The 20,702-nt window shown below is 46.4% G+C and overlaps 1 protein-coding gene and 1 long non-coding RNA gene across 2 annotated transcripts in view; one reads left to right on the top strand and one right to left on the bottom strand.

Moving 5' to 3' along the window:
- Window positions 1-2,612, bottom strand: part of LOC148540769 (carboxyl-terminal PDZ ligand of neuronal nitric oxide synthase protein-like) — a 131,476-nt gene extending 128,864 nt beyond the window's left edge. Inside the window, exon 1 of the mRNA XM_088482009.1 lies at window positions 2,261-2,612. Within this exon, the coding sequence (XP_088338135.1) occupies window positions 2,261-2,365 (105 nt within the window). The 5' untranslated portion in view covers window positions 2,366-2,612. The remainder of the gene's footprint in view (window positions 1-2,260) is intronic.
- A 429-nt stretch (window positions 2,613-3,041) lies between these two features.
- LOC148540768 (uncharacterized) overlaps window positions 3,042-20,702 on the top strand; it is a 38,738-nt gene continuing 21,077 nt past the window's right edge. The window contains exons 1-2 of the long non-coding RNA XR_015880168.1: window positions 3,042-3,350; window positions 4,057-4,415. This is a non-coding gene — a long non-coding RNA (uncharacterized LOC148540768). The remainder of the gene's footprint in view (window positions 3,351-4,056; window positions 4,416-20,702) is intronic.

The following is a 20,702-nucleotide window of genomic DNA, read 5'->3' as shown; positions in this document are numbered from 1 at the left end:
CATGTCAGGGAATGGGTGAGAGAGCCCGGCGCTGAACGATATCGCTAATGATATCGTTCAGCGGCTGTGCTCAATGTCATGAACGACATTGAGCACAGCCTGCCGGGGACACACTAGACGATATCGCTCAGGGAGCATATCGTCTAGTGTGTATGCACCTTAGGACGGGGGTCTCTCTCTCCCCCAGACACGCACACCAGGACAGGGGTTCCTCTCGCCACCATACACGCACACCAGGACAGGGGTTCCTCTCGCCGTATACACCGCACGATCTGGTGTACGAAGGAGCAATGTGACGTCACATTATTCACGTAACAGCTCCTTGTCATTCAATGCATAGTCCCATCTGATATGCAGAACAACAGATGGGACGATGTGATGAAGGACAGTCAGGAACAACAGATTGGGCATTCACACTATACAATGTATAAAATATATTGTTCCGATCCACATGTGTAACCAGCTTAACTCTCGCCCCGAAACGTGCACACCAGGACAGGTTACCTCAACCCCCCTCCCAGACGTGCACACCGGGACAGGTTACCTCAACCCCCCTCCCAGACGAGCACACCGGGACAGGCTACCTCAACCTCCCTCCCAGACGGCACACCGGGACAGGCTACCTCAACCTCCCTCCCAGACGTGCACACCGGGACAGGCTACCTCAACCTCCCTCCCAGACGTGCACACCGGGACAGGCTACCTCAACCTCCCTCCCAGACGTGCACACCCGGACAGGCTACCTCAACCCCCCTCCCAGACGTGCACACCCGGACAGGCTACCTCAACCCCCCTCCCAGACGTGCACACCCGGACAGGCTACCTCAACCCCCCTCCCAGACGTGCACACCCAGACAGGCTACCTCAACCCCCCTCCCAGACGTGCACACCCGGACAGGCTACCTCAACCCTCCTCCCAGACGTGCACACCGAGACATGCAACATCAACCGCCCTCCCAGACGTGCACAGATGTCGCCGGGACAGGCAACATAAACCCCCCTTACGTGCACACCAGGACAGGGTACCCCAACCCCCCCAGACGTGCACAACAGGACAGGGTACCTCAACCCCCCCAGACGTGCACACCAGGACAGGGTACCTCAACCCCCCCCCTCCAGATGCGCACACCAGGACAGGGTACCTCAAACCCCCCCCCTACAGACGTGCACACCAGGACAGGGTACCTCAACCCCCCCCCCGCACCCCGACGTGCACACCAGGACAGGGTACCTCAAACCCCCCTCCAGACGTGCACACCAGGACAGGGTACCTAAACCCCCCCCCCCAGGCATGCACACCAGGACAGGGTACCTCAACTCCCCCCGCCCATTCCCCCAGGGCGTGCATACCAGGACAGGGTACCTCAAACCCCCCAGACACATGCACACCAGGACAGGGTACCTCAACCCCCCCCCCCTCCAGATGTGCGCACCAAGACAGGGTACCTCAACCCCCCCTCCAGATGTGCACACCAGGACAGGGTACCTCAACCTCGCCCCCCCAGACGTGCACACCAGGACAGGGAACCTAAACCCTCCCAGATGTGCACACCAGGACAGGGTACCTCAACCCCCCCAGACACATGCACACCAGGACAGGGTACCTCAACCCCCCCAGACACATGCACACCAGGACAGGGTACCTCAACCCCCCTCCCCCCCCAGATGTGCACACCAGGACAGAGTACCTCAACCCCCCCCCAGATGTTCACACCAGGACAGGGTAGCTCACCTACAGATGTGCACACCAGGAAAGGGTACCTCAACCAACCCCCCCCCAGATGTGCACACCAGGACAGGGTACCTCAACCCCCCCCCCCCCCAGATGTGCACACCAGGACAGAGTACCTCAAACCCCCCCCCAGATGTGCACACCAGGACAGGGTAGCTCCCTCCCCCAGATGTGTACCTCTTGCCCCCAGATGCACACATCAAGACAAGGTACCTCTCACCCCTAGAAGTGCAGGATGGGATAACTCTTGCCTCAAGACGTACACTCAAGGAAAGAGCACATCGCAACCTCCAAACGAAAACAAATATGAGGCACTTATTTGGCATTTCTATTCCCAACATACAAAAGTATTGTCCATCTCTGCCCCCAACAGACAGGAGTGACTAGCTCCCATTCCCCCATACACAGTAGAGGGCATATGTGGAGTCTATCACCCTGCATGGCTCACGATGAGAGGTCTGCCCTGCCATAGAAGTTGGGGATAATGCCCAGCACATAACGTCGGCTGCCGTTGGAAGCAAATCTCACCTTGGCCTCAAAACAGATCCCGTGCTGGAAAGCCTCCTCATTGTGCAGCGGGATCCGCAGGTCCTGCCCGTCATCCACCAGGTTGTACCTGCTCTTAACCGGCATTTTGTGCAGCCCGAGATTCCCTGACAGGATCCCATCCAGGGAACGCAGAGTCTGTTACAGGCAACAGCGCTGATCCCAGGACTGGGGAGGGGGCGGCTCCGGGGGAAGAGGAAGCACAATCCTGCTGCTTTGCTGGGAGGACGCGTTCCCAACGCTGCTGCTGGGCTGGGGAGAGTGTAAGTGGAAACTCCTCACAGTGGGCTGGCGGCGTGGAGAGACTGGATGGAATACAGTGACTGTTACCCTCAGCCGGGCGGGACTGAGCCCCAACTCCCGCCCTAGCTCCTTCTGGAGTAGGAGTGGCGAGCCGGCCCATCTGCTGTGTATGACATTACGGAATAGATCAGTATTTATCCAGTTACAATGGATTAGTATTGGCAAGTACAGTAACTCGTAATCAGAAGTCATGTGGAGATTCCAATCTCAAATGGTGATCACAAAACAGCTTTCAGGTCCCAGTGGTACATTCATGGGCATATAGCAGTAACAGCTTTGCCCTGTTGTGCTTGCGACCATTGTTTTAACTCCGCTATTGCATTGTAACAATTTAGGGACCCATTTATCAATAATCGCATGTGATATGGGCACGATATTAGCGACCATGATCGCATTGCAGTATGCAATATTAAGGTACACATAGCGATTTTTACCCGATTTGAACGATTATGACAAATCGTGTAAAATATGGGCAAATCGTGAGTTTCCACTCACGATCACGATGCCAATGTGCGTCCCCGCTCGTCGTACATCGCATCTTCAGATCTGCCGTACTGTAGGGCAGATTTGCCAATCTGGGACACGATGTGGTGCCAATCGGGAGTACTTTTTTATTCACGATGTATCTCATGATTCATCGTACGTCACGGAATTTGACAGACAATAGCCTGTACGCGCCCATCCTCCATCTTCGTGCAGCATCGTGGATAGAAGGAGAAGGACGCACGATTGGGAACCCTCACAGTGAAGTCTGGATTGCAGAACTTTGGTGAGTATTGGTACTGTATTAATGCAACCCCACTGGCCACCAATGTGTGCCACCCACCTATAAATGAATGACCCAGCCACCGCCCGCCTGAATGAGGCAGGCGGTGGCTGGGTCATGCATTAACCTCCCATGCCCACCAATGTGTGCCACCCATCTACCCTCCCACTGGCCATCAATGTCACGGGCTACCTAATAACTAGAAAACACTCCAAATATATGAAAATTTTAAAAACAAATATATTACAACAAGATAAACAAAAACATTACAACAACATAATATATTTGATTATGCTGTTGAAATATATTTTATCTTTGTTTATGTTGCTGTAATATATTTGTTTATAATATTGTAATATAACATCATAAACAAATGTATTGCAGCAACATAAACAAATCTATTACATAAACAGAAATATATTAAAAACCTGTAAACAAAAATTAAAATACTAATAAAAATACACTACATTTCTATAACATAAAACATTACAATACAAATAAAAACATTACACTCCTGTATAAAAAAAAATGACAATACAAATAAACACATTACATTCCTGTAAAAAAAAAACATCACAATACCATAACAAACATATTTAAATCCTGTAAAAAAAAATTAAAACATTTAACATTAACAACATTAAAAATAACAAAACTATTTACAATAATACATAAATATTTATATGTCCTTATTTTTTATTCTTCTTAGGAATGTCAATGGATAGTGAGCGCGAGTTTGTGACTGGACTCCTCGAGATCCTACAGTCAAAAGAGTGTCAGCTTTAGAGATGTTGTTGGACTACACGAAAAAGATCATTGCAGATGCTGACCTGAAAACAGTCCGCCACAAAATCCAGAACCTGCGTACGGTCTACATCAAGGAGAAGAAGAATGTGGATGATTCAAAAAGGTCCAGAGCAGGCATCGACGACGTGTATCATCCAACGCTGTGGTACTATCAGTTGATAAGCTTCATCAGCGATTAGGAGCCACAACGCCAGTCTGATGGCCGAGCGAGAGGGAGAAGAGGAGGCGGCAGAAGTGAGTGGACCGTCTAAGGAGATTTCGGTGAGTTGCAAAACAGTTCATAAACCAAAATCTTTTTTTTTTTTTTAGAATAATCCCAAATGTCCACTGTAGTCAGTTAGTTCACAGACAGTCCTCCAGCCATGGCACCGCACCTGGTCTGAAATAGGCCATATACTCCTCCCTCACTTCTTTGGTACGTGCGGTTGATGTTGTTGAAATTGGTGGTGCAGACACTGATGTAAACTGGGCAATCTCCTCTGGATGTCCTGCATCTTCAGGTCTAGCTGTGACTGGTCCCCGTTGTGTGGTTTTCCTTCGCAGAAAGTTATGCAGCACACAGCATGCCATCACGACCCAGTCCATCTTGTCCACACGTAGGTTTATGGTGGTGTGGAAAATGCGGAACCAGTTGCTGAGTATTCCAAATGCATTTTCCACAATGCATCATGCATGGGATAGACTATAGTTGTAGATCCTCTTCTGTCTGGTCAGGCCCCTCTGCGCAAATGGCTTCATTACATGTTCATGTAAAGCAAAAGCCTCATCTGCAACAAAAACATAATTTAGGCCGTGCTGAGTCTCGTCCAGTGACGGCAAGTTGAGGGTTTTGTTGGTGAGTCTCTGGTAGAATGCCGTCTGTTTGAAGGACCCTCCATCCGAAGCACGGCCATTCTTGCCAACATCCACAAACAAAAATTGTTAGTTGGCATTCACCACTGCCATGAAAATGATGCTGAACAAGCCTTTGTAGTTGCAGTAATATGATCCGGTGTTGGCAGGAGGGTTGGTGCGGATGTGTTTTCCATCGATGGCTCCACCACAGATAGGGAAATTCCAACGTTGTTCATATTCTTCAGCGATGCTCTTCCACTCCTCCACGGTGATTGGAAGCTAGAAAAATAGTAAAAAATGGGTTAAAACATGACTATAATATTGTTTCTCCATTTTTATTCCTATATAGCCTCCCACCCGAGAGGCTGATATGTCCTCCATGCTGGACCTATGTTTGATCAGGGACAGCGAGGTGGAAAATTCTTCCTCAGTGCCAACAAGCATTCAACACCCCCCATCATGTTCTGCACCTCCCCAACGAAAAAAAAAAAACGGGAAAAGAGCAGCAGGAGTACTCTGAACAGGAGGACATATTTCTCCAACAAGCAGAATGCATCATTCAGAAACCGCCGGATGATCTCTACGATTTCACAGTGCATATTAACAGCAGAATACGAAAAATGGATGAACCAACTAAGATAAATTTCCACAGGCTTGTGTATGAGCTATTAATTAGGTCACTCAAAAGCAATTTACATGACTCTACTTACATTGCAGACCCACTTCTATATTTGCCTGCCCCAAGTGCATATGTGAGGCCCCCCCCCATCCCAGTTGGAGGTTACTCCCCCACCCAGTACCCCACCCACAAGCCAGTCCATTTATAGTGCTCTGCTGGAGTCAGAGGAAGATTTGCCCCGTTATTTTTAATTTTAATTTTTTATTATTGTTGCCTGTACTATCAACAAATTTTATCACTCCCAATAGGTGCTGCTGTATGGTATACGGTGGTGATGACGCTATTTGGACATGGTCACTACAAACATGGCGCAAGTACAGATTGATAGAAGCTGGGGCCACAATCTGTACTTGTGCCATGTGTGTATTGGCCTGTTCAAACTGGCATCTGACCCACCGTATAAAATACAGCAGCCTACCTATAGGGATTAATAAATTTGGTGATAATGCTGTTTTCTACATTTTATATACATAATGTGAAATTGATATATTAAAAAAAACACCAAAATTTTTATTTAGTACTGTGAGGTGTTGGCTTAGTCTTGTTTATGCAGCCTTACTGGCTGACAACACAGAGTTAGAAAAAAAAAATACAGAAATAAAATGTTATTTAATACTGTGCAGTGTTGTTGGCACAGTCTTGTTAATGCAGCCTTATTGGCTGTCACAGTTCTATAAAGAGTTAAAAAAAAAATTAAAACTTTTTTCTTTTACAAGAAACAAATGTATAGTTTTTTTTTTTTTTTTTTTCTTACCTTGCAATATTGGTTCTGCAGCACTTTAACGATAGCCTTGCAGGTCTCTGTAATGATGACGCCCAAGGACTGAGGGTCCCAAACTTCAGGTCTTCCAGTGACCTTCCTGTAGCCAGGTACCTCAGGGTAGCCACCAGTCTCTCTTCAGCAGGGATTGCCCTCCGCCACTTTGTGTCCTGCCTCCGGATGTGGGGGGTAATCATACTCAACAATTCCTGGAAAGTGGAGTCATCCATGGGCAGGTAGTTGCTTTAGTCGTTCGGGTTGTTTTCCTTGATCTCCATTGAGCGCAAGGTATCCCTTTGCTGCATGCACTCCTTGGTCCAGCATGCTCTTCTACTCCTTCGCTGGGCCCTCTCCTGGAATACTTTGACCCCAGTTCAGGGTAAATGGTACACGATGTCGGATCGTGAGCACATCACTTTGTGTGTAGGCACCATTAGAGATGGAATGTATTAAATTTCTTATGCAGGGAAAGGGGCTCCGAGAGGAGCCCGTCCCTGCGAAGTGCTCACAGTGAAGTGACCGCATTAGCATTCTCTTAACTACTTTGCCGAAACATCTGCGCATGCACGATCTACTGACCACACAATGCGCGGCGGCCATTGTGAACCCTCTCCCTGGTTGGGTTTGCAGAGTGTAGCCCATAGGTTTTAGCATAGTTGCCGACCTTTTGGCCAGGTTGGCACTGCAAGGAGTGGGGTTCAATGAAAGTGGGGGGTCTGTGAGCAGTGATGGGCAGGGCTAGATGGAGGTGGGCGAGTCTGTGGCATGATGATAGATGGAGGTGGGCGAGTCTGTGGCATGATGACACAATTGCGTCATTGTAGCTCTGGCTCCCGCTATACAGTGCAGAGATTACTGGCATTATGGAACGGGGGGCAGAGACATGATCAGACGCGAATCGTGTCATCTGCCACCCACTTCCCTTGGGAGTGCCAGGAGACTTGTCCATCTTTGCGGGTGGCTTGGAGTGCCACCCGATTTTCAGGAGCCCGGCCATTCCAGGAGGATAGGCATGTATGGGCTTTAGATGGCGTTGGCTGCGGGAACCAAACTCCAGAGCGCTTCACATTCCGGAGCTTGGTAAATCTGACAGCATTGCATCCCCCAAAGAAACTTATGGGGGTTGCGGTTGCTGTTGGAAATGGAGGTACTGATCTGCTGCGATCCCTCAATAGTTAATTTAGTGGATGCTTAATATTTGCCGCTTTCCCTCAAAAAAACCTGTTGATGCAAATATTTCATGATAAATAGGCCCCTTAGGCTGCTAGTTCTATGTGACATAGAATGAAAGAATACCACCAGTACCCTATGTAGACTTCATAAGAGACATAGAGGTCCATTCATGAACTAGCTACTGAAACTTATCACTATATATTACATCACATCAATACAATCTATAGTAATGTATTGTAGCCATTCATATACACTTAAGCTGGGTACACATTAGATGTGACCAATTGATATAACGATCTGGTGTACGACCGCCCGATATGTCGTTCCCCCGATGCATACACGAGCATGGCGTCGTTCCTCATATCTTCAGATTGGCCTGCACTGCACTCCACTCATTTGACAATGTGGACGATTGTCTTTGCCTAACCCTAAGTCCCCCCGGGAGCTCTAAAACCTAACCCTCCCCCACCGTGGCTGTCCATGGCCGGCGCCCGGCTTACCTTCGTTCGGTATGCTGGGCTCCCAGCGTAGGTCTAATGACAGGCGTCAGGATTTCGATGCCTATCATTAGTACCTTGCCCGGATTAGACAGGAAGCCGGCGGTCGGTATTTAGACAGTCAGCTTCCTGACTACATCCCACATCGTCTAATGTGTACCCAGCTTTACCTGTTCGGCCACGTCCTTTGATAAGTGAGCCCTCCGCAATCCTTTGAAGCAGAGCTATTGGGAGCCCGATATGTCTTCTTATCGGTTCAATGTGATATATAGCTGTGTGAAGTAGCAATTCACATATGATTACCTTTGAGGCGATCAAAACAAGGGGCCAGAACGGGGCGGAACTGCGTTCCGTCACTTCTATTTGTAGACGGATCCAGTTCCTCCTCCGGCCCACCTCAGCCCAATGCCACAGAGAGGAGGCTCTATTTGCCGGGCGTCAGCTGAGATTTTGTTATCAGCGGGTGCCCGGCTCCTTCCCCACAATGCCAGTGGCAGCCAAAGGCTGGAGTTCACTCCTGAGCTTTTGCTTCTGGCTCCTACAGTGTGCACTTGTCAAGGTTGGTGTCTGAGAGTTACCTGACTCAGGAGATGAACTGGATTCAGCGGAGACCGGCATGACTGGAACCATAGATGAGGTAAATAGCTCTATTGCATAAGGCTTATGTGGCAGTGAGAACTGCCTTTGATGATAAATGACAGTAACTTGGAACCAGTAGAAAACTTTGAGGAACCAGACTGGGACCGGCAGGAAGACTTGCTGAATTGAACTGGTGATCTTGGAACTTGACTCTGGGCTGGAATAACGTGGATTGAACTGAAGAACTTTTGCTTTGACTCCGGACTGGAGTAATGTGAATTGAACTGATGAACTTGGAACTTGACTCCGGACTGGAGTAGTGGAGTAGAATTCACTTGGAATATCACTCCGGACTGGAGTATCGTGGAATGAACTTGGACTTGGCTCCGGACTGGAGCAATATTGAATGATCTTGGAGTTGGACCTGACTACGGACTTTAGTAGAGCGGAATGGGTAACTTGTAACTTGGATCTGACTCCGGACTGGAGTAGAGCGGAATGACCTTGTAACTTGGAACTGACTCCGCACTGGAGTAGCGTGGAATGAACTTGTAACTTGGAACTGACTCCGCACTGGAGTAGCATGGAATGAACTTGTAACTTGGAACTGACTCCACACTGGAGTAGCGTGGAATGACCTTGAAACTTGGAACTGACTCCGCACTGGAGTAGCGTGGAATTAACTTGTAACTGACTCCGCACTGGAGTACCGTTCGCTGTGCTGGGTAGCACTGGTAACATACAGGGAACTCGGGGTCTGATTCAGAGCCGGACGCTATTTGCGCTCGCTCGTTCAGAAAAAGGGGCTGGCTATTTAAATTGACCGTACGCTCTTTGCGGTCTGTTGACGCCTCTATGTCTGAACGAGCGAACAAAACATGCGGTAGTTATTTTGAAAAAAAGCCCCCTGGCCGCTCGCATCATACGTCATCTCCGCTATTTATTTGATTAATTGAGTACATCGAATGGCGTATGAACTGCTCGCTATTCTTGTGGTAGCATTTTCCTACCACAATCATGCGAGCAGTTCTGGCTAAAAGACACCCAACTGACGTGGGCGATGATGCTGCTTTGTTAATTATGCACACCCTTAAAACGCCCGTTTTGACCTTTTGGCACGCCTGCGTTCTGATCTCCACTCCCCATTTTCAAGCATCTTCTCCTGTTACCACCCACAAACGCCTCTCTCTGTCACTCAAATTAGCAGGCATTCGCTATTTTGCGAGTACACGATTTTCGACCGCACTGACTGATTCGCGCATGCGTACTAAAACCCATATGCATGCGCAGTTATGCGAACATCGCTCGGAGCAAACGAGCAGCCGCTTACGAGTGGCTCTGAATCAGGCCCTCAGAACCATAAGTCATGCAACAGCAATGGACATTATGCACTGGCCTGGGAACTAGTAGGACTTCTGGATGGTCCAGGTATATTTGTGTAGCAGGATTACTGACAGAACCAGTCTGGGAACCAGCAGGATTTCCGGATGCGCCAGGTATAGCAATCAGCAGGAGCCTGGAATACACTAGTACATGGACGAAGCACAAACATTACAACACGAGAAGTAACGAGATGTTCAGGCACTGAGTGCTATCAGAGGATCTTTATACTCTGGGTCTATCAGGAATTGGTGGCTACATTCAGGTGTACTGGCAGTAGCATTCAGAGTAGTGGAGGGCAAACTTATCTGCAGCACTGAGTCAAAACTACACCTGCAATTCCAATCAAGCCTAGCAGTGTTCACAGACAGAGGAGAGCCCAGGTGAATAATCAATGTGGAAAGGAGCTCAGTCCAAATGCAATCACAGAAGTTTCACAGCCAGCATGATCTAGAGCAGATCTCCCAGGCGAAATTTGCGCACACAGATCCATGGGACAGCTGACAGGGCTAAGTCTCAAGTCAAAAGGTGAAAAAGTAGCCAGGGTTGTGACAGCACTATGGGAGAAATGTCATGACGTCTTTTCCATAGTTCCAAGGAGCAGCCTGTTGGACGGCCGCAGATGCATGTGGGCACTGCATAAGGGGCACTACCACTGTGGGCACTGGGGCACCACTATTGGGGGCATTGCATAAGGGACACCACTACAGTGGGCATTGCATAAGGGGCACTACTGCTGTGGGCATTGTATAAGGGTCACTACTACTATGGGTATTGTGTATAAGGGGCACTATTGTGTGTCATAACATGAATAAGGGACACTTCTATGTGGTGTAATCTTATTTGGGCACTATTGTTATGAATCCCACTGCCTGCTCCATGTGAGACCCCTAGAACACGGCTAGCGAGATCTTCACAAATAACTGCCCATTGTTCCCTTAAAACTATGATATGTTCACCGGTACTTAGGCAGCCACCTGGACTTACGCTCGGGGTAGTAGAGGCTCACATGGAGGTACAAGGGAATTCAAGAGATGAAGTGTACAGTTAGAGCTGATACAGGTAATGGTTCTGAGGAGTTGACCATTGCATCGATGATATGGCAATGATACCGATGGTGTGGCAAGTGTGCCGAAGGTGTGGCAATTGTGCTGATGTTGTGGCAATAGCCGTAGATAAATACTCTAGGGTTAGCAAATGGCTTTGAGAGCTGATGGTGCGGCAAGTGTGCCGATGTTGCAGCGAAGGTGCCGATGTTGTGGCAATTGCCGTAGATAAACAGTCTAGGGTATGAAAATGGCTTTGAGAGCTGATTGTACGGCAAGTGTGCCAATGTTGTGGCGATGGTGCCGATGTTGCGGCACGGGGGCTGCTTGGAGCGACTAAGAAGCCGAATGAAGAATAATGGTAGCACGGGAGCTACTTGGTGCGGCTAGGAAGCCATTTGGAGATTGGTGGTAGCAAGGGAGCTAATTGGTGCGACTAGGAAGCTGTATGGTGAACGTTGGCAGCACGGTAGCTGCTATAAAGGCAGCTAGGAAGCCGTTTGGAGATTGGTGGCAGCACGGGAGTTGCTTGGAAGCCGTTTGGAGGACGATGGCAGCTTGGTGTCGGCTGGGAAACCGAATGGAAGCAATAACATGGAAAGAACAAAAGCTGCCCATGAAGCTAAGCTGATGAAATCCACAGACACGCTATAGTAGGCACAGGTGCAATAGTTCAGTGAGTATAAATAGGCTGCTGCATTAATCAAGCTGCACCTGTGGATGAGACATCACTTCCTGAGGTGTGCCAATTGCCTAGCAACAGGAGTAACCCCGTCCTGCCTGGGAAAGCTGTCAGAAAGGGTCAAGTCGTGACCACGACTTATAACAGTACCTCCCCTTGACGCGGGGTTGAAGAACCCCCAGAACCTGGTTTATCCGGAAAATCCTGAAAGAAACATCTTCTCAACCTGAGAGCATGTAATGCAGTATCAGGAACCCAGGAACGTTCCTCCGGTCCATAGGCCTTCCAGTGGACTAAGAATTGCAGACGACCCCTTGATAATCTAAACTCCAAAATTTTCTCCACAATGAATTCATGTTGACCACGGACCATAACTGAATCAGGCCTGGGCGAGAACCTAGTGCCTGATTCAGAGCCGCTCGTAAGTGGCCACTCGTTCGCTCCAAGCGATGTTTGCCCAACTGCGCATGCGCACGGATCGTTATATGCATGCGCGAACCAGTCAGTGCGGTCGAAATTCATGTGCTCGCAAAATAGCGAATGCCTGATAATTTGAGTGACAGAAAGAGGCATATGTGGGTGGTAACGGGGGAAGGTGCTTGAAAGCGGGGAGTGGAGATCCGAACGCAGGCGTGCTTAAAGGTCAAAACGGGCGTTTTATGGGTGTGCATAATTAAAACAGCAGCATCATTGACCACGTCACTGGGTTATTTTACAGTCAGAACTGCTCGCAAAATTGTGGTAGGAAAAACCAACCCCAAGAATAGCGAGCAGTACATACCCTGGTCGATGTACTCGATTAATCTAATAAATAGCGGACATGACGTAGGATGCGAGCGGCCAGGGGGCGTATTTTTTAAAAAAACGACCGCAAGTTTGGTTCGCTCGTTCAGACCTAGAGGCGTGAACAGACCGCAAAGAGCGAACGGTTGATTTGAATAGCCACCCCTATTTTCTGGACGAGCGAGCGCTAATTGCGTCCGGCTCTGAATCAGGCCCCTAGTTTTGAACTTGGCTGACGAGAAGACCAGTTTAAGCAAAGAACAATGAAAAGTATTATTAATACGGGGAGAGTTGGGCAATTGAAGTTTGAAGGCTACTGGATTCACCTGTGAAATAATTCAGAATGGACCAATAAATCTGGGACCCAACTTCTGTGTAGGCTGACGGAGCTTGATGTTTTTGGTGGAGAGCCAAACCAAATCACCTTTCTTAAAACAACATGACCTCCAATGTTTGTCAACAGATTCTTTGGAGCGGAGAGATACCTTCCGAAGGCTTTGATGAACCTTGCCCCAAATATGTCGGAGCCGAGAGACGGAAGAAGCTGGTGATACGGAGTCGAAGGCATTTGACCTCGGATGTAGCCCGGTAACACAGAGGAATGGGGATACTGAAGATGCAGAGTGACATGAATGATTAAAAGCGAACTCAGCAAGCAGCAGATGTGATACCCAATCATTATGACACTTTGAAACATAACAGCATAGATACTGTTCCAGACACTGATTAAAACGCTCAGGGCCTGATTCAGACCCGATCGCACTGAGCGCTCACTCACAGAGTGACGCATCAGGGAGCGCTCGTTCGCTGTAGCGTACACACACCCACCATGTCATTGCGTGCGGGCAAGTTATCTGATCGTACGCCCAATCGCACAGGCAGCGCCACCCACCAGCAATACGTCATCTCCAGGAAGTGTTTTAAATCATTGGTACATCGAGGACTATCGGAAGCAATCGCAGCGCTTGTGAGGCATGCGTTCTCATTAGCGCTATCGATGTACTCTTTAATTGCTTATACTGCAATAGCAAACAGTGTAAAAGGGCACTTTTTTTTTTAAACTTATAATTTACATTGCATATGCAGCAGTTAGTGAATTGCACTTCCACCAACTTTGTTAGTCTAATTATATTTTCAAGCTATCAAAATATATATGTATATATATATAATTTTTTTATCATCATATATATATATATGATATATCTACAAACCTTGATTTGTAAACAGATACATTTCATTACCCCTACGTGTGTGTATATATATATATATATATGTATTATTTTTTTTTGTTAATGTACACATTAAAAATTACATACGCCAACATTGAATGCGTTTGTTTGTTTTTTTAACGTATAGAATATTTTACCTTTTTAAAAAATCACAACACATTTTGCTAAACAATTATTTATTTATTTTTACATTTTCTGGAAAAATTAAATAGCATCTTGGATGCGGCGAACAACCTCCAAAATTTGTGCCACCGCAGAGCCAATTGTGGCCACCTCCCGCCTTAGAAGCTGCCAAAGTGGATCCTCTTGTTCCACTGAAATGTAAAGGAAAAACAAAATTATTTATTAAGTTTTTGATATTAAATCATAACAGTTTGCTATGAAACCCACCCACCATAGCCATGAAAAATGTGTGCGTCTCCCTTCGCAATATAGTACTGCACAGTGTTTAACATTGCCTACTGAGCTTAATGCTGCATTCACATTGCATTTTTTTCTTGTTCCTAAATTGGATATACATTGCATAATGGCATCTGTGACATATGTACCTTCATCGCCTTGGCCTGGCACTTCTGGGGCACAAGCAGTCCAATTCGAACTTCTCGAAGATTGGGTGGGGGAAGCAGGTTCTTGGATGGGTGAGGGGGATTGGGTGGGGGATGCATCTGGGATGGGTGAGGCAAATTGGGTGGGGGAGGCATCTTCTGGGGTGGGTGAGGCGGATTGGGTGGGGGAGGCATCTTCTGGGGAGGATTGGGTGGGGAAGGCACCTTCTGGGGAGGATTGGGTGGGGGAGGCATCTTCTGTGGTGGATGGGGAGGATTGGGTGGGGGAGGCATCTTCTGGGGTGGATGGTGATTCTGCCTGCCGAGGCCTTTGTCTTCTTTGACTTAATCCTAAGATTTTAAAATAAATTTAAAAAAAAACTGTATACATGTGTGAATGTGTTTGAATTTTAAAAGTGCTTTTTTTTTACAGTTAACCATCAAAATCCAGACTCCAGGTTTGCAGAATTAAACATGTTTATTAAGCCATCATATCCAGATATCCCTGGTTTAGCAGAGCAAATGGTTGAGGGCTGTTTTTTTTAGAAAATGCAAATTTCATTCCCCAGAGGATTACATACAGACACCTGCATCACCCATGTTACAAAAACCCAGAGACAATGCATAAAATGTCGCCTGATTATCCAATTGACAGACATCTGATAGTTTAAAAAATAAATGGCATTACCCATGTGGATTGTCAAATATTCCTACATACACACAAACTCACACACACCAGTACACACACACCTAATGACTGCAACAGTTCTGAAAAATTAACATACACATTATTTAAAATATGACTTTAAAACTTGTTGGCAGCCATTTTAACTAAAAAACAAAATGATGCAGACCTTAAAAAGAAACAAACAAACAGTCCTTAAAATTCATTAAATAAAACACACACACACGCAGAAAGGCATATACAACACAAAGCATACACGACGCAATGCCAATAAAACGCATAACTTACTTTGGCGGTTATCCACCCGCAATTGGTCAAGGAGGTCCGGGGTTCACCTCCGGAGATCTGACCACCTCCGCTCAAGCTGCACTACAGTGCGGGGAAACCCCATGCGGGGGAGCCTCCTCCTAACATGCGGGCCCACGGTCCCCAGACGCTAGTCCATTACTGTGGTAAGGACGCGGAGCTCCCGCCTACTGAAACTAGCGGATCTCATGATGGCAATGACAATTATTACAGTGTGCAAACTTTATATTAACTAGGGTGCAGTCTTATTGGTTGGCCATTCCAAAATGGTGGATAAACACAAGACTTTTGTTGTATTAATACATCTATAACAACACAACACCTATCATACATCATGTGACTCACCTCATTCCATAGCTAGGATATGCCTGTGCGGCCAGTAGTACACTCCCAACCCTCCACAGCTCTTTGTGAAAGTGTGGAATTGTGAAGTGCATTTTTAAATGGTGTGGTGGTCGCTTGTGCATTGCATAGTGCACTGTGTGGGAGTGGCACACAGTCACTGCCACGTACGCATTTTGCTATAAATAGCAACTCCATGTTTGTTAACATTTACAGTCATGGATTTTCAGGAGGCCAATGTTTAGGACTGCATGGTAGATATACATGATTTTCTGGACTAATTTGGTTTGGGAATAGCAGCAGACATAGAAGTATTCGACACATTTCCAGATGTGTTTGAGAAAATTGTGCCAGAGGCCACACCGGATGATCCTCCTTCAACAAATACAAACACATCACCTCCAAATGTGGCTGGGTCATCACATGGAACGATACAAGATCAAGATAATCCTTGTCTGGTAACCGCTACACTCATCCAGGTGACACTAACCAGATTTAATTTTGGACATAACATCTCTAAGAAAAAGACGGGAAAAGACTGGGTGAAATTAGCAAAGATCATCAATCAGAAGCACTGCACTAAATTGGACCCAGGTTTTCTGAGAAAAAAGTAATTTTATTATTTTTGTTTTAAAATTTTTGGTTACTACCGTAATTTTTTGTATCATTTACTCTTGTTTACCATTAAAAAATTGAAAAATGATAATAATTGTTTGCCAAATGGTCAATATATCTAGATAAGTCATAACAAGATGATTTTTGTGGAAAAATTAATGATGCAAATTTATCCTAACGGTGGAGTGACCTTTGCAGCCGACTAAAAAAGAAGCTGGATTTATGGAGAAAACACTTTCAGGGGCCAGGAGGTCGTCTCCCTGGCACCTTGGCTTTAACCAAAAGGCAACATCAACTTTTGGGGGCCTTAGATTGGAGGTTAGTGGAGGAGGCAAACATCAACTATCAAAACCCTCCACAAGATGACCCACATGCTGAGTCTGGTAATAATTTGCATACACCTGTCTCTCTATCGGTCTTTTATGGTTTTTGTTTAAAAAAATAAAATATTTTTCTTCCTTTTTTTAGGAAGTGACATGGCTGAAAGCCTACAAATGGATGTGGTAACGGCACACGCTGCATCAATTGTGCCTCCCCCATCCTCCACTGCCACCCTTACCATAGTCCTGGATGGGCTTAGGGTGGCAGTGGAAAGGAAAGCAGCAGCCATGGAGGCTATCCAGGCCAGCATGTTGGAGCAAACCTCCTTTCTAAGGGTCCATAAGCCAAGATGTCAGGGAGATAAAAGAACATATGACTGGCCCAATCAAAGGTGAGGGAGAGCAGTGCCCTGCTGTGGCTGGACAGAGGGCCTGATTCAGAGCCGCTCGCAAGCGGCCGCTCGTTCACTCTGAGTGATGTTTGCACAACTGCGCATGCATATGGGTCGTAATGCGCATGCGCAAAACAGTCATTGCCGTCGGAAATCGTGCGCTCGCAAAACAGCGAGGGGCTGCTAATTTGATTGACAGAATGTACCGTTTGTGGGTGGTAACAGGGGAAGGTGCTTGAAAACGAGGGAGTGGAGATCCAAATGCAGGCGTGCCTAACGGTCAAAAGGGCGTTTAATGGGAGTGCATAATTAGTAAAGGAGCGTCATCGACCACGTCACTTGGTTGTCTTTTAGCCTGAACTGCTCGCAGTGATAGCGGTAAAAAAAAACGACCACAAGCACTGCGAGCAGTTCAGATGCCTTTCGATGTACCCGATTAATCTAATAAATACCGGAGATGACGTGTGATGCGAACGGCAAAGGGGCATCTTTACAAAATAGCGAGCGCATTTTTCGTTCGCTCGTTCAGACATAGAGGCGTCAACAAACCGCAAAGAGCGAGCGCTCAATTTAAATAGCCGGCCCCTTTTTTGGAACGACCGTCCGCAAATAGCGTCCGGCTCTGAATCAGGCCCAGAGCTCCCAGCAGGGTATGCGACATTCCCTGCGGATCCGTAAATTCAGCTTCCCGCAGTTGGCTGCGAAGAAATAAACTTCGATTGATGATTTTTCATTTATTTCACCGAGAACTTTCCTTATGTATGTCCAATATTTAAAGCTGGTTAGTGCCCCTGGGAGGCCCACAAGGTCTATCTTGATTATTTATCGTTCCATGTGATGGGCCTGCCACATTTTGAGGTGATGTGTTTGTAGGAGGCACATCTGGTGGCGGCACAGGCCCACTTTCCTCAACCACATCTGCAAGTGTGTTCACATCTTCATTGTCTGATGGTAATCCTAAACCAAATTTACCCTGAAAATCATGTATTTTTAATGTTTGCAATTGTTTAATTTTGTTCTTCAAAAAGTTATGAAATATGTAATGATGCTTTTATGCAAAATTTTATTTTTTTATTATGGATTTGGAATGTGCATAAATCCAAACCAAAAATAAAAAAAATATTTCATTTTCAATGAAAAAATGTGTTTTGATCCTTCTTCAAACATGATTTTAATTTTTAAACATATGTTACAACAAATCACGCCCTGGCCTGCAACAGTATTGCTAAAAAGCCATGTATTTTCTCTGGAAAGGCATTCTGGGATGTGCAGTTCCACAACCCAAAAACACTATCACTTTAAAAACCACAAAAAACAAAATAACATGTATTTGTGAACTTTACAAATATATGGTCTATTGGTTGATAATTCCAAGTTGTTTGGCACTTGTATCTTTCTCAATATACAAAAAAAAAAAGCTAATTTACGCATCCACTTTGCAATTATACAATACAATGAGTAGCACCTGCTACTCTGTTAATTGACTGCATACATCGGCACAAGCAAAACCATCGGCTGCATACGCGGTACTTGTGGTAGACCCTAGGCTCCCGCAAGCACTGCGAGGCTATCAGTGTAAAAAAACTGCAAGTGATGTGTACAATGACGCTGCATGTTAATTATGCATGCCTCTGAAATGGCGTTAGAACACTTAAGCACGCCTGCGTTCGCAAATCCAACCCCCCATTTTTACTGGACTGCCCCTGTCACCACCCACAAATGGCCTCTGTTGTCACTCACTCTGCTGGGCTGGCTGGGCGAGCGAGCGGTCTATGATCGCATTGTGTAGTTTACGCATGCACACTGCGATGCATGCGCGGATTAGCAAACATCGGCAATAGCGAACGCACTGCTGATAGCAACCAGGTCTGAATCAGGCCCTCAGTCTGTCCATTGGACTGCGGATGGTAACCTGAAGAAAGACTAAGATCAATGCCCAGAGAAGTACAGAACACTCGCCAAAACTGTGCCACAAATTGTGATCCTCGATCCGACACATTATCCATTGGTAAACCGTGTACCCAAAAAATGTGTTGGAAAAACAGGCTGGAAAGTTCCTTAGCAGAAGGAAGTTTTTGCAATGGTATGAAGTGTGCCATTTTACTAAATCGGTCAACCACCGTCCAGATAACAGAACATCGAGCAAATATTGGGAGATCAATGATGAAATCCATGGCGATGTGAGTACAGGGTCTCCTGGGTATGGAAAGTGGAAGTAACAGACCTGAAAAGCTCTCCGAGGTGTCTTATACCGGGCACATACCTCACATGCCAAGACAAATTCATCTTTAGTCAATGACGGCCACCAAACAGAACGGGAGAGTAACTCCCAAGTCTTACTGATACCTGGATAACCAGAAACTCAACTAGCGTGAAAATCCAGCTGAGCTTCTCTTCTAAACTTCTCTGGCACAAACAAACGACCAGAAGGCTTCTCCGGAGGTGACTCTGATTGAGATGCCCGAATCAGATCTGCCAGATTACGAGTGAGGGCACAATGGAAGAAAGAGTCTGGGATGATAGCTTCGTCTGACCTGGACGTCTGTTGTGCTGGTTCAAAACTCCTAGATAGGGCGTCAGCCTTGATGTTCTTGGAACCAGGACAGAAGGAGATGAGGAAGTTGAGCCAGGTAAAAAATAATGCCCAACGTGCTTGCTGGGAATTCAACCTTTTAGCAGACTGAATATAGGATAGGTTCTTGTGGTCAGTAAGAACCAAAATCTGGTGTTTGGCCCCTTACAGCCAGTGTCTCCAGTCCTTGAAAGCCCATTTAATAGCTAGCAACTCTCGATTTCCTACATTATAATTGCATTCAGCAGAGGAAAATTTTCGAGAAAAGAATGCACATGGGTGCAACTTACTATCTGTCCGGTCTGTGACAAAATGGCTCCTGCTCCTACTTCTGAGACATCTACCTCTACAATAAAAGGAAGGTCAGGATCAGTATGTCGAAGAACAGGTGCTTGAGTGAAAGCAACTTTGAGAGTTTTAATAGACTGGATCGCCTCGATTGGCCTGTTAAAGGTATCCGCTCCTTTCTTGGTCAAATTTACAGTGGGTGCCACTATGCTGGAAAAAGATTTTATGAGTCGGCGATAATAATTACAAAAGCCGAGAAACCGCTGGATGGCTTTAAGGGAAGTTGGTTGGTCCCACTTAAGTATAGCCTCGACTTTCCCTTGAGCCATTGAAAATCCCTGGGACGAGATGGTATATTCCAGAAAAGAAACCTGAGTGATGTCAGTCACATTTTTCCAACTTGGCGTACAGATGGTTCTCCCGCAATTTTTTGAAGAACCTGACATACAGTCAGGTGCATATGGGAAAGATACAGTCAGGTGCATAAATATTGGGACATTGACTGACAGAATTTTCATATTTTGGCCTCTATTCACCACCACAATGGCTTTGAAATGAAACAAACAAGATGTGCTTTAACTGCAGACTTTCAGATTTAATTTCAGGGTAATTACATCCAAATCAGGTGAATGGTGTAGGAATTACAATGGTTTCTATATGTGCCTCCCACTTTTTAAGGGGCCAAAAGTAATGGGACAAACTAAACAATCCTAAATCTAACTTTCACTTTTTAATACTTTGTTGCAAATCCTTTGCAGGCATATACAACCTGAAGTCTGGAACGCATAGACATCACCAGACACTGGGTTTCATCCCTGGTGATGTTCTGCCAGGCCTCTAC

The sequence above is a fragment of the Taudactylus pleione genome, unplaced genomic scaffold, assembly GCF_031769625.1.
Source record: "Taudactylus pleione unplaced genomic scaffold, aTauple2 ptg000017l, whole genome shotgun sequence".
In the NCBI taxonomy this organism is placed as follows: Eukaryota; Metazoa; Chordata; class Amphibia; order Anura; family Myobatrachidae; genus Taudactylus; species Taudactylus pleione.
The sequence above is the reverse complement of the archived record's forward strand: the minus strand, read 5'-3'. Positions and strand labels throughout refer to the sequence as shown.